This window comes from Balaenoptera musculus, chromosome 9 (genome assembly GCF_009873245.2).
Source record: "Balaenoptera musculus isolate JJ_BM4_2016_0621 chromosome 9, mBalMus1.pri.v3, whole genome shotgun sequence".
Lineage (NCBI taxonomy): Eukaryota > Metazoa > Chordata > Mammalia > Artiodactyla > Balaenopteridae > Balaenoptera > Balaenoptera musculus.
Window position 1 is genome coordinate 43355331 of NC_045793.1, and position 13464 is coordinate 43368794.

At 35.4% G+C, this 13464-nt stretch overlaps 1 protein-coding gene across 1 annotated transcript in view; it reads left to right on the top strand.

Annotated features, from left to right (window-relative positions):
- Nucleotides 1-13464, top strand: part of DPY19L2 (dpy-19 like 2) — a 98798-nt gene that overhangs the window by 50103 nt on the left and 35231 nt on the right. The window contains exons 14-16 of the mRNA XM_036863844.1: nucleotides 1696-1797; nucleotides 2860-2931; nucleotides 5505-5551. Coding sequence (XP_036719739.1) covers nucleotides 1696-1797; nucleotides 2860-2931; nucleotides 5505-5551 — 221 coding nt within the window. The remainder of the gene's footprint in view (nucleotides 1-1695; nucleotides 1798-2859; nucleotides 2932-5504; nucleotides 5552-13464) is intronic.

Genomic DNA, 13464 nt, shown 5'->3' on the forward strand with positions numbered 1-13464 from the left:
TTAATTTTATTTATTCAATATAGTTTTATTTATAATTATAGACTAAAATTAAGATGTGATTTGATATTTTTAAAGTTCTTCTTGTATAAAGAGAATGATAAAAATTCTCTGTCTTTTCAACTTCTAGAAAATATATGGACCACATCCCTCATGCATGTTGTTTCTGTCTGTTTTAAGGCTAATACCTCAAATAATGGCCCTTTTCAAAGCAAAAGTTCCTATTAACTAGTTTGTTTTGGGAATAGAAAACAATGCATGATTTTAACTTTTGACTTTTCAGCACTTTCTGTTTGGATATGAGGATAGATGAGTGTATCATACAATAATCTACTCTGAAATTTACCTTATATAGTACTCTCCAATTAGGACTCTGTCTAATGCTGAAATTGCTTCAACTTTAACAAGGGATTATAGATAGTGGTTACTCTCTTAAAATGTCAAGTGCTGTCACTATCCAGGAGAATTGAGCCTGCATACATGTTCATGTTAAATAAAATTTCAAAATGTAAGGATTTATTTGCCATTTATTGTTAGATCTGCAGAGTGGATTACTAGGTTTATTTGTTGTTCTTAAATTTTTATTCTGTAGGGGGTATACATTTTATGGTAAACTTTATTTAGGCCTCCTAAGTTATTTATTAAGTTGGTCTGTTATTTTCTTTCTTGCCTTGCTCCACATTGTCACCCAACTCTTTACAAATCCTAACACGCACGCACACACACACACACACACACACACACACACACACACACACACACACCCCTTGGTATTCTTAAGTGACTTCTATGTGACAGCTGTGAGAAAGACTTGAAACTAAAGTGGCTTGGTTAAATTATAATTAGTCACCAGGCCTATTCTAAATTAGAAAAATAAAGTTAACTGTAAATTATCCTTGGTACTGGTAGATAAGGGGAATCATGAATAAATGCAAACCATAGATAATCATCAAAGTTGATATATAATAATTTATGTCCTTGTAAAGTAGTTTGAGTTAATGTTTTGCATGCCAAATATTTTTCTTTATCTGGCCTTCTAAGAATGCAGTGTAAAAATAATTGTCTCACCGAAGTAGGTAATAAATAATCGGTAGAAAATAGTTCTACATTGGATTTGGTTGGTGGTGTTTATGTTAAAGTCCTTTGAGATCGAGTAACTAAATCAAAGTAGTATGTATAGTTGTTGTAATTCTCTTGAAGAATAGCTCTCATAGTTAATGGCTTGAATGTATGTCTGAAAAATTCAAGAAGCACCAAAAATTGTGCTCAATGTATGAGGCTTTGTGAAAATGACAGTGCATGGAAAATTTGTTCATGATTTACAATGTGTGGTGAAAGGAGTTAACTGAAATTGTTTTTTTCTTGATAAATGATCTGATTATAAAATCTCATGATCAACTGCATGGTGGTTTGTGCCCAGCAGATGTTGATTTTAGCTCATTCTTTACATTATCACCTTCTCTGCTTGCTTTTTCTGAACTTCTTTTTCCTTTTCATTTCTCTTGCTATTTCTGTTTGTTTTCAATTTTCTTCATAATTCAGCACATAATGTGGTTCACTGTATTTTTTGTTTTTTTGGAGAGGCATCCATGTACCTTGGATTTATCTTCTCTGTAGAATTTGTTACTATTACATCAAACCAATTATTATTAACTATAATTATTTGTGTAATTTTAATTTGTTTTTATTTTCTTCCAGATTCGCCTGAGTGACCTTATTGCAGCCAGAATCTTAAGATATACAGATTTTGATACTTTAATTTACACCTGTGCTCCTGAATTTGACTTCATGGAAAAAGTGGTATGAATGTTTCTTTTTTTCTCTTCTACAGGTATAATGGGTTCTTGCTCTTAAGTTTTCCCTTTAATCGGAAACTCAAAAATTTTATTCAGAAACACCCAATTTACTTACTCTATCATTTTTTTATGGTAACTTTTGCTAATTATATGGCCTTCCTCACCTGGTTTATGTGTAAAATCAGTAAACAATGGCCCCTACCAGGGCGAGTGCATAATATACTGTATGACCCATAGTCAATTACTGTTACTACAGTTCACTTACTTTTAATAATCTAGGTCAGTTGGAAGTATGAGACCACTCAGGAAACATAAACCCAAATTCTTGTTTTTGTTTTTTAAAAGTTCAGTTTTTTTCACTTAACATCCCAAATATTACAAACTTTTAAAATAAGACATTGCCAAGAAAGATATACTACTAATCATCTATTATTCTCTTATCTATCCAATCAGTCATACATTTATTCAGAAACAATTATTGACCACTAATTATCTGTGAGGCAGTTTGTAGTCGGACTATGAAGAGTAAAATGACTTGATTCCTGCCTTCAAGAAATATATAATTTTGTTACATGGTAAATCACTCTCTATCACAATTCACGAGAATTATTTAGCTGCTGCTATTATTTTAGTACTTACTCATACTTACAGTAATTACTTAGTGTAACTTCATTGTTAGTTCTATAGTTTCACAAATGAAAATAATAGAATTTGCGGCCCAGGAAATGATAATCTAGGGCCCAGGGATCAGTAAACACACATTTTAAACTTACTATTATATAATAGAAATAAAGAAAAGATAAAACCAAAAGAAAGGAAAAAATAATATCCATAGCTAATTTTAATAGTTTTTATCGTTAAAACTATTTGATATATTTGTGTAACTATTTTATAATTTTGATTCTTGTATTAGAACATGAAACTCGATAAATATATAGTCTGTTAATGACAAAGGTATCTTTTACCTTTACAAAATCTTATTGTGACACTCAATTTGACATACATTTTCATTCATTTAATGTAAAATTTAATAAATAATTATTTTGAATAATTTGCTATATTTCAGACACCACTGAGATACACAGAGACATTGTTGCTTCCAATCGTTATGGTGATTACTTATTTTATCTTTAAAAAGGTATTTAAAAATTTTTTCACTTGCTTTTGGGTTCAAGACAAGGACTTAGATTAATGCTGATAGCTCAGAATTCTGTCTTACTTTTAGGATGAACTCTTCCCTCCCTAAAAAACTTTTTTTATTCAGATTTTTCTTTATCTAGTATTATGTGGGTTTTTTTCTGAAAGCCACATTAGAAAAGATATTTTTACTTATTCTTTCGAAAGAAATTTGTCAGTTACCCACTATGTTCTAAGAACTACGTTAACAAAGTAGGTACACTGAGATAAATAAGACAAGCCCAGCCCTATCTTGAAACTCACAGTCTGAGCCAGGGGGAACATTCAGCAAATAATTTCCCAAATGATTAAATAATTGCAATTGTTATAGGTACTAAAAAAGAAAAGTACAATGACCACTTTGGTATCTTTCAAATATAAAGCACATTCAAAAAAGTCTTGATCCATTTTGAGACATGAATAGGAGAAATTTGTATAGCCATTAAAATATCATTCTCTACTGTTCACTGTTTTCACAAAAAAACAAAATGTTATCACAGTAGAAGAAATAATGTTTAAAATACCACTGGAAGATTTTCTTGGTCTGGGAGTAGTTTATCCGAAAGTCTGGTTAAAGACAGTGGGTCCTCAGTTTTTAGCAATTTTGAACCATCTTTATTTTTATTGTTTAAAAGTTGTCCTGCCTTAAGTCAGTATGTATTTTATGCTTTTAAGCAGATAACAGTAACATGATTTCTCTACTGTCATACGAAGTGTGGTTCTGCTGAAGCCAGTGTTCTAAATTTAAAGTCAAATTGCCTATCTTCCCTATGTAGTTCCAGTTCCCACATTTCTCATTCCTTTGTTTTCACTTAGAAGATGAATAATTTATGAGTGAGAAAGGCATCTCCCTGTACATCTGTGTTGTTTCACCCTTGATCCAGTTCCCCAGGGACCACGTGCAAAGAGTCAGGATAGATACGAATGGGTAAACTACACACAGGTTTGCTGCTTTCCATTGCTTTGGCCCTACTTAGCTCAAGCTGCAGATTTTCTCCGCTAGCATATTTCTCTATTCCATCATGGCAATTTGTGTTATTCTTACAAGGCTCCACTTGGGGGGGACTAATGCAAGAATTAACTGTTCAGTGGGGAGATATCTAGCACAGGAGAAAATGATAACTAGATCTACTATTAACTATTTTAAAAATAAAGATACAAGATCTAAGACTCATAAACATAATACTAGCCCCCAAACATACCACAGCTCAAACCGTGCACGTGCAGTAGCAGGCGCATGCGTACACACACACACACACACACACACACACACACACACACACACACACACACACACACACACACACACACACACACACACACACACACACACACACACACACACACACACACACACACACACACCCCATCCCTGCAGCCATTAAAGCTTAACTCCTTTCTGCATCCACATAAACACCTCAGTCTTTATTTTTCCTGTTATGGCTTATTTTCCACCTCAGGGATACTTCTGATGTTCATTTAACTTTTCACTTGTGTGAAATCACTTCTGAGAAGGAAAGGAGGAAGGCATGTCTAGTATGATTTCCTGTAACACTATTGAATCTTAGACTCCTATAAATACATATATTCTATTACCTATACCTTTGAATAGGCTTTTGCTTGCCAAAAAGACTGATAATCTCATTTTCATTACTTGAAACATTCGTCCATGCCGGATGCCCTTGAATCAATGAGAGAAGTTAAAAATTCTGAACTTAGATTTAATTTAACATTAGAGTAGAAATTTTGTTACGTATTTTTTTCAATGTTTATCTGTGAGTTACAAGCCACATATCATGCAGAGTGCAAAATTTTAAGTTCCCCGTAAATTTCTTAAGTTGTGTGTAATTGCTGCTAAAGCTTCTTTGGCCAAAGTTAGCTTCCACTTTTTTTGCCTTCACTCCTCCCTCTCTCATCATCATCTGGTACACTTTATTATTATTATTTTTTTTTGGCTGAGCCACGCAGAGTCTTAACCACTGGACCACCAGGGAAGTCCCATTTTGATAAGTGCTCGTAAGCCTTCTGTAGCAGTCACTTCAGGCTGAGGTAGATCAGGCAAGCAGATACGCCATAGCTAATTTTATAATAATCAGGAGTTTGAGTGAAGCAGGCATATAGACTGTGTAGATAGAGAGAAATTCCTAATTCGCTTAGAAGGTCAAGATAAAATAGTCTCTGAAAGTACCTGGAGGAAGCTGCCTCCTTTGTGGAAACCAATCCCCCACCTACAACCCACCTGCCTCCCAGTAAAATATAAACTTAAACACTGTTAAGAAGTTATCTACATATAAAAAGCTTAGAATTTTAGAGCTGAAAGATTTGCTCCAATACTTTTTTTTTTTAAATAGAAAAGGAGGTTACAACTTCAAGAAATTATTTGCCTGAGGTAGAGCTGGAACTAAACTGTTTCTGAGGACTCATTTTAACAATAAAAATACTTCTTTCTAGTGGGGGTATTTTTGTTAATGAATCAGGCCATTTTAAACGTCACTTAATTCCTTAGAAATTTCATCGATTTGATTCTATTCACAGGCTTTTCGTGATATTTTATGTGTCTTATCTGCAAACACTTATCTGAGGTAATTATTTCATAGTTGTTTTTAAACCATACTATATTCAGTTATTAAATAACTTACTGTAATCAGTTTTCCAAATGAATATACATTAAACTTCAGCATTATGATTACAAAAGGAAACATGAACCAAACTTAGATGTCTTCTTAAAAAAAAAAGACCGAATGTATTATTCTTATGGCTGTCTCTCTTTTATGCATTTGGACTTGTTTTGAAGGATTTATATTTGTGAATTAACTCAAAGTTTAAATTGATTTAGTTTAATTTTGATATACCACTACAATTTAAAGTCAGTAAACAGAAGTAAGCTAAAGTTTTATTTTGGCTATTCTTTTTTTTTTTTAAACTTTCAGAGAAAGCATACTTGTTTTTCTGAATATTCATGAAATAACTTTTCCTACATTATTGTTAAAACTGCTTGTTTTATTGCATTTCTTTGTGGTTTTATTAATCACTAGAATTATGGGATAAACAAATATGAGCAAAATATAACTCAAATCACACATTGCTATAGGACATGAGAATTGTGAAGAAAACTTCCTTCTGAGGAAAATTTTACCTCAGATTACATTTAATATTTGTAGATATGTTCATTAGATGGATTATTTTTAATAAAATTTATTTTAGGACAGTTTTAGATTTACAGAAAAATTCTGAAGATAGAATAGAGAGTTTCCATGAACCCTGTACCCCATGCTTATATTTTCAGTAAACAGTTTTGTATGGTAGCCAGAAGAGCTAATTAGAATCTTATGGTTGAAATGGTAACATCTTGTTTGTTGAAACTGTTTCCAAATCAAGAAGGTTAGTAGATCCACTCTACTTTGTTCTGGTCAGATGGAGCCCAGGGGAACATGTCTTGACATTCTAAAAAGAGTGTTTTTAGAGCCCTGAAAACTGTTCACTTAAGGAATGCATGAAGAGACCTGGGATATTTAATTGGATAATAGAAGGTTGAGAGGTACATGGCAGCTGTCTTCAAACATTTGAGAGAGTATAATGTGGAAGATGACAGACTTGAGGGAGCCAATTGGTGGAAGGAAGATACTTAGCTCAAAGTTAGGAGGTCTTTCTTGGCGATTACATTCCTGAAAGTGATGGCTATGGGCAGAGTGGCCTTTAAATCACAAAAATAATACAATTGACTGTTGAACAACATGGATTTGAACTGCATGGGTCCACTTATTTGCAGATTTTTTTCCAAGAATAAATACTACACTATTACTAGATCTGTGGTTGGTTGAATCCCGGGATACGGAGGGACCAAGTATATGGAAGGCCAACTATAATTTACACTCGGACTTTCAACTGCGTCCCTCACCTCCATGTTGTTCAGGAGTCAACTATATGCTTATAGTAATACAATCAGAAAAAATAGTATATCAAGAAAAGAGGAAATGTTCCCCTCTCTTACATGTACTCCTCAATTTGTGCTGATTGTAAGTGGCTTTGTATGTATCATTCCAGAAAACATTTCTGAAAACCCAATGTACTGTTTAAATGGTATTATTCTGTAACTTTTATGTAACAGCGTGTCTTGGGCATCTGCCTAGATCTTCCTCATACTTTGTAGTAGTCTCCAGGTTTTATTGTTCAGCATCACGAGTGACTATCATGTAATTAGCCATTCCCACATCAGTGGACATTTAGATTATATTTATCTTTTTGTCATAACAACCAGTGCTATGAGTAATTAACATCCTTGTACACATTCATTTGGACACTTATTTCAGTATTTAGAATATTTAATATTTGAAGTATTTGATATGGGACTGCTAGACCATAAGGTATGAATTTTTATAATTTGATGGATACTGAGAACTTATAATGGTGAGAGTGTCCATTTCTCTGCATCTCCATAAACACCACTGTTATTAAACTTTTAACATTTTCTAACTGATAGTTTTTTTTTGTTTGTTTTGTTTTTTTTGTTTATTTATTTATGGCTGTGTTGGGTCTTCGTTTCTGTGCGAGGGCTCTCTCCAGTTGCGGCAAGTGGGGGCCACTCCTCATCGCGGTGCGCGGGCCTCTCACCATCGCGGCCTCTCTTGTTGCAGAGCACAGGCTCCAGACGCGCAGGCTCAGTGATTGTGGCTCATGGGCCTAGTTGCTCCGCGGCATGTGGGATCTTCCCAGACCAGGGCTCGAACCCGTGTCCCCTGCATTGGCAGGCAGACTCTCAACCACTGCGCCACCAGGGAAGCCCTAACTGATAGTTTTTTAAAAAGTAACTCACCTTACAAGTCTTTGCCAGTGAAGTTTTACATCTTTCCATATGTCTGTTGGCTATTTGTGTTTCTTTTTGACCATTTGAAAATTGATTTGTGGTGTCTTTTTATATTATAGACAATAATCTTTTGTCTGTTATGTGTATAACATAGTTTATTCTAGGATATCAGTATATAGTTTATTAATGGTCATTGCTTTATAGAAGTTTAAAATTTGTATACAATCACAACTGTACACTTGCTGTGTTTTCTGTGTTAATTTGTGTGCTTAGAAACACTTCACATCAAAATCATAAAAGTATTTCCCCGTATTCTCTTTCATAGTTTTCATTTTTGCCAAATAAATATGTGTATATATAAAGTATACAATACAATGATTTGATATACATATATGTCGTAAAGTGATCACCACAACCAAGTGAATTAACACATCCAGCACCTCACAGAGTTACCTTGTGTGTGTGTGAGAACACTTAAGGGCTACACTTTTAGCGAATGTCAAGTATATAATGCAGTATTATTAAGTATAGTCACTATGCTGTACATTGCTTCCTCAGACTTTCATCTTATAACTAAAAGTTTGTACCCTTTAAAGAACATCACGTCATTACCCCCAGTCCCCAGACCCTGGCAACCACCAGTCTACTCTCTGAGTTTGACTTTTTTTTGGTCTTTTTTAGATTCCACATGTGAGTGATACCATAAAATATTTGTCTTTCCCTGTCTTCCCTGTTTCACATAGTGTAATGCCTTCCAGGTTCATCCATGTTGTTGCAAATGACAGGATTTCCTTGTTTTTTATGGGTGAATAATAATCCATTGCACATATGTGCCATATTTTCTTTATTCATTGTTTGCCCTAAAACAAATGGACTGCCAGATATTTCTCCAACAAAGATGGGTTTATTGGGGGTCACCAGAGGATTGCACTTTGAGGTTTACAACCATGGTGAGCCACATGCAAGTCCCTGCACAGCAAGGAGAAGAGAACACTTTCATAGAGGGGAAAACGAAGTTGGGAGAGCTATATAGTAAACCAAAAGTCCATGGCTTTTCATTGGCTGAATCCTTGCCAGGAAAGAAGAGGAATCCTTCTTCTTCCTGTTGGACTCTGCTGTTGTTACAGGGCATGAAAGTTCCCCCTTCTTGTCTCCAACTCTATTTAATTGAGATTTCTATTTATTAATTTATTTTACTTTCCCCCTTTTGATCAAGACCTTTCTCTGAAAGCATCATTGATCAAGAGTCAGGTTTTCTAGTTTCAGCAGCTTTTTGTCCCTCAGTGCCAGGAAGGACCTTTCCTGAGTGTAGTGTCTCACATCAGAGGAAAAGCGCACAGATTGGAAACCTATTGAGGTCACATGCGAGTAACAAGGAGGGTGGGAGGGAGTACTCGCAGGTGTTTTTTTATCTAAAGTTCATATGTTATCAAGATCCTAGATATTTGTGATCATCTGAAGTGTTATGTCATCCTTAAAAGTTTGATGACAAACTTCCAACAGTCCTGGCCTGGATATCCTGGGAAAGCTGTCTCATCAGATGTCATCTACGTCAGTTCTGGGAAATCTTTACTTTCAAGTCACCAGATGATGTGCAGGTCCAGTCAGGGTTCTGTACTTTCTTTAGGTGTGTCACATGAATCCAAGAGTCTGTTCCTTGGATTCTGGTGGCATAAGGGTTGGTTAGCAGTACCTGATAGGAGCCCTTCCAGCAAGGTTGAAGAGAGTTCTTCTAGAGGTGTCTCTTCCAATACGTAAAATCTCCAGGTTGCAAGGTGTGATGGTTAAGGTTTTTGTCTCCCAAGAATGCACTGTGAAAAGATTGCTCTAATAAAACATGGTTATTTTATTTTATTTTTTTAATGCTAATGTTACAGTTTAATGAACTGTGTTTAGTGCTTTACATAATTGATCTTGTCTAATCTTTGTAAAAAAAGTCAGCAAAGTAGACATTATTAGCCCATAGTACAGAAGACAACACTGAGAATGGGATTCTTCTACTCAACTGGCAGGTGGAGATCGAGTTTGATGCCAGATCTGACTACTGAGCCAGTGATCTTAACTCTTCACTCTGCTGCCTTTCATAGCCATGTGCTTGGGACTTCAGTTCCTACTTCTTATCTTCACTTCTCTAAAGCAGTCCCTGGGTTTTCAGCTAAATCCCACAGCCAAACCTCTGGTTGACTGAAAAAAACAGATCAACCAACAACCAATGGGAAATCATCTTGCAATAGGCCAACGGAGATCTTGACAGGCATTTCATCCAAGATTGAAAAATAACCAAGAGTTGTAAGAATTGGGTGTCAGCAACAGAATGACATTTTGAATTGAGACAGTGATTTTAGTTTCTTCATGGCATAATGGTAGAAATTATTCTTAAATAGAACTCCTCCTGAGATAATATAGGTCAGTAGTTGTTTGTATTCAGGTTTAAGTGCTTCAGGGAAGGTGCCAGGTGACCATCAAGCATGTGACCTGAAGCCATCTCCCCACATCCCTTCACAATAACACTCTAATACTTGGTGGCTATAAGGCACTTTTAATTTGGAATCTAAACAATGTCCTTAACAGAACCCTGTCTTATTTGCAAGGCTCCCTGAAGAAGACAGTGGGTGAACTGCATGCTGCCAATTCTGCTTCTGTGGTCACAGCCCAGACCTTGCCATTGCCTGAAACTGCTCCTTTTAAGAAATTCCACCTGGTACCCACATGCTTGCATTCCTCTTCTCCCCGCTCACTAAATCTGTTTGTTCTTCAGCTGCCTCAAGGCGCCAAGATCTCAACTGCTCTAATCTAATCGTCATTCCTGGTTTGCTTTCTGACACAGCCTGGAATCCATGGTCAATGTCTATTATGGTTTCTTATCAAGAATTCTCAACTCCCTGGTCTTTCCTCTGCGTATGCTCTATGGTTCACACCTCTCTGTTGGTCTAGCAGTCTCCACTCTCTTCTGCACAGTAGAGATGATTACATATTAACGAATGACAGTGACTCCACCAAAAGAGCTGGTTCCTGGCAACTTCTAAGGCTACCAGTGCTACTCTTTAGGTCTATTATTTTAGGTACCTTTCTTTCCTGCTTCCCTTTGTTGGCTGTTTCTGACCTCACATCTCTCCTTTAAGCCCATTCCCCAAAACATGGTTATTTTTAATAGAAACAATTATGCCTTTGTGATACTGGAGTATCTCTCCCTTTGTAAGCTGTAAGTCAGAAGAAGCAGGAGCCAAGTGCCTTGAGAATACTGTGACTCTCTCAAAGGGTAAGAGTTCCAAAAGTGGTGGATCTAAGATTTAGAAGGACCAACAGCAGTGCTTTTAGAAATACACCATTCATCCATCAGCAGACACTTAGGGTGTTTCCGTGTCTTGGCTATGATGAATAATGCTGCAATGGACTAGAAAGTGCAGATATCTCTTCAGGATATGGATTTTTATTCCTTTGGATGTGTTCGCAGCAGTGGGATGGCTTGATCATATGGTAGTTCTATTTTATTTTTTTGCGGAACCTACATACTGTTTTACACAATATTATACCAATTTACATTCCCATCAACAGTCCACAAAGGTTCCCTTTTCTCCACATCTTCACCAACATTTGTTATCTCTTTTCTTTTTGATAATAGCCATTCTAATAGACATGAGGTGATATCTCATTGTGGTTTTGAATTGCATTTCCCTGGTAATTAATGATGTTGAGCACATTTTCATGTACCTGTTGACAATTTATTGACAATTTATGTATATTCTTTGGAAAAATGTTCAGGTTTTTTGCCATTTTAAAATCAGATTTTTTTTTTTTTGCCATTTAGTTGTATGAGTTCCTTCTATATAGATACTTCAGTTATTAACCCCTTATCAGATACACAGTTTGCAAATATTTTCCCCCATTCTGTAGGTTTCTTTTTCATTCTGTTGATTGTTTCCTTTTTGTGCAAAAGCTTTTAAGTTGATATTGTCACCCTTTTTTATTTTTGCTTTTGTTGCCTGTGCTTTTGGTGTCAAGTCCAATAAAGTCATTACCAAGACCACTGTCAAGAAGCTTTTCCCCTTTGTTTTCTCATAGTAGTTTTATGGTTTAAAGTATTAAATTTAAGCCTTTCATCCATTTCCACTCAATCTTGGTGAGTTGTGTAAGACAAGAGTTAATTTCATTCTTTTGCATGTGGTTGTCCAGTTTTCCCAACATTATTTATTGAAAATGCTGTCCTTTCTCTGTGCATGTTCTTAGTGCCATTGTCAAAGATAAATTGGCAATTTATGCATGGGTTTAATACTGGGTTCTCTATTCTGTTCCATTGGTCTATGTGTCTTTTTTATGCCAGTCTCACACTGTTTTGATTCCTATAGCTTTGTAATATAGTTTGAAATCAGGAAATGTAATACCTCTAGCTTTGTTCTGCTTTTCTCAAGATTATTTTGGAAATTCAGGGTCTTTTGTGGTTTCATATGAATTTTAAGATTGTTCTTTCTGTATCTGTGACAAATGTCATTGGAATTTTGTTAGGGATTGAATTGAATCTGTAGATCACTTGGGGTAGTATGGACATTTTAACAACATTAATTTTTCCAAACCAAACGCATAGAGTATCTCTCCATTTAATTGCGTCTTCTTCAATTTCTTTCATCAGTGTCTTACAGTTTCAGTATACAAGTCTGTCTCCTCCTCAGTTAAATTTATTTCTAGGTACTGCAAACATGGACAATTTTATTTCTTCCTTTCTGATTTTGATGCCTTTTGTTTCCTTTTCTTGCCTTATTGCCCTGTCTAGGACTTTTAGTACTATGTTGAAGATAAATGGCAAGAGTGGGCATCCTTGTTTTGCTCCCGATCTTAGAGGAAAAACTTTGAGCTTTTCACCATTGAGTGTGACGTTAGCTGTGAGCTTGTCATATATTGCCTATATTATATTGTCTATACCTAATTTGTTGAGAGTTTTTTTTGTTTTTATCATGAAGGGGTTTTGGATTTTGTCAAATGCTTTTCCTGTCTCTATTGCGATGAGCACATGATTTTTATCTTTCATTCTGTTAATGTAGTGTATCACATTTATTGATTTGTATATGTTGAACCATCCTAGCATTGCAAAGATAAATCCCACTTGATCATGGTTTATGATCCTTTTAATGTTATGTTGAATTTGGTTTCTACTATTTGTTAAGGATTTTGGCATCTGTATTCATCAGGGATATTGGCCTACAATATTCTTTTATTTTTATTGTCCTTGTCTTACTTCAGTGTCAAGGTAATACTAACCTTGTAAAATGAGTTTGGAAGTCTTCCTCCCTCTTAAATTTGTTGGAAGAGTTTGAGAATGATTGGCATTAATTATTGTCTAAATGTTTGACAGAATTCTCCAGTGAAGCCATCTGGTCTTGCAGTTTTTTTTTGTTGGGAGACTTTTGATTACTAATTCAATCTCCTTACTAGTTTTTTTTTTTTTTTTTTTTTTTAAACATCTTTATTGAAGTATAATTGCCTTACAATAGTGTGTTAGCTTCTGCTTTATAACAAAGTGAATCAGTTATACATATACAATATGTTCCCATATCTCTTCCCTCTTGCATCTCCCTCCCTCCCACCCTCCCCATCCCACCCCTCTAGGTGGTCACAAAGCACCGAGCTGATCTCCCTGTGCTATGCGGCTGCTTCCCACTAGCTATCTATTTTACATTTGGTAGTGTATATATGTCC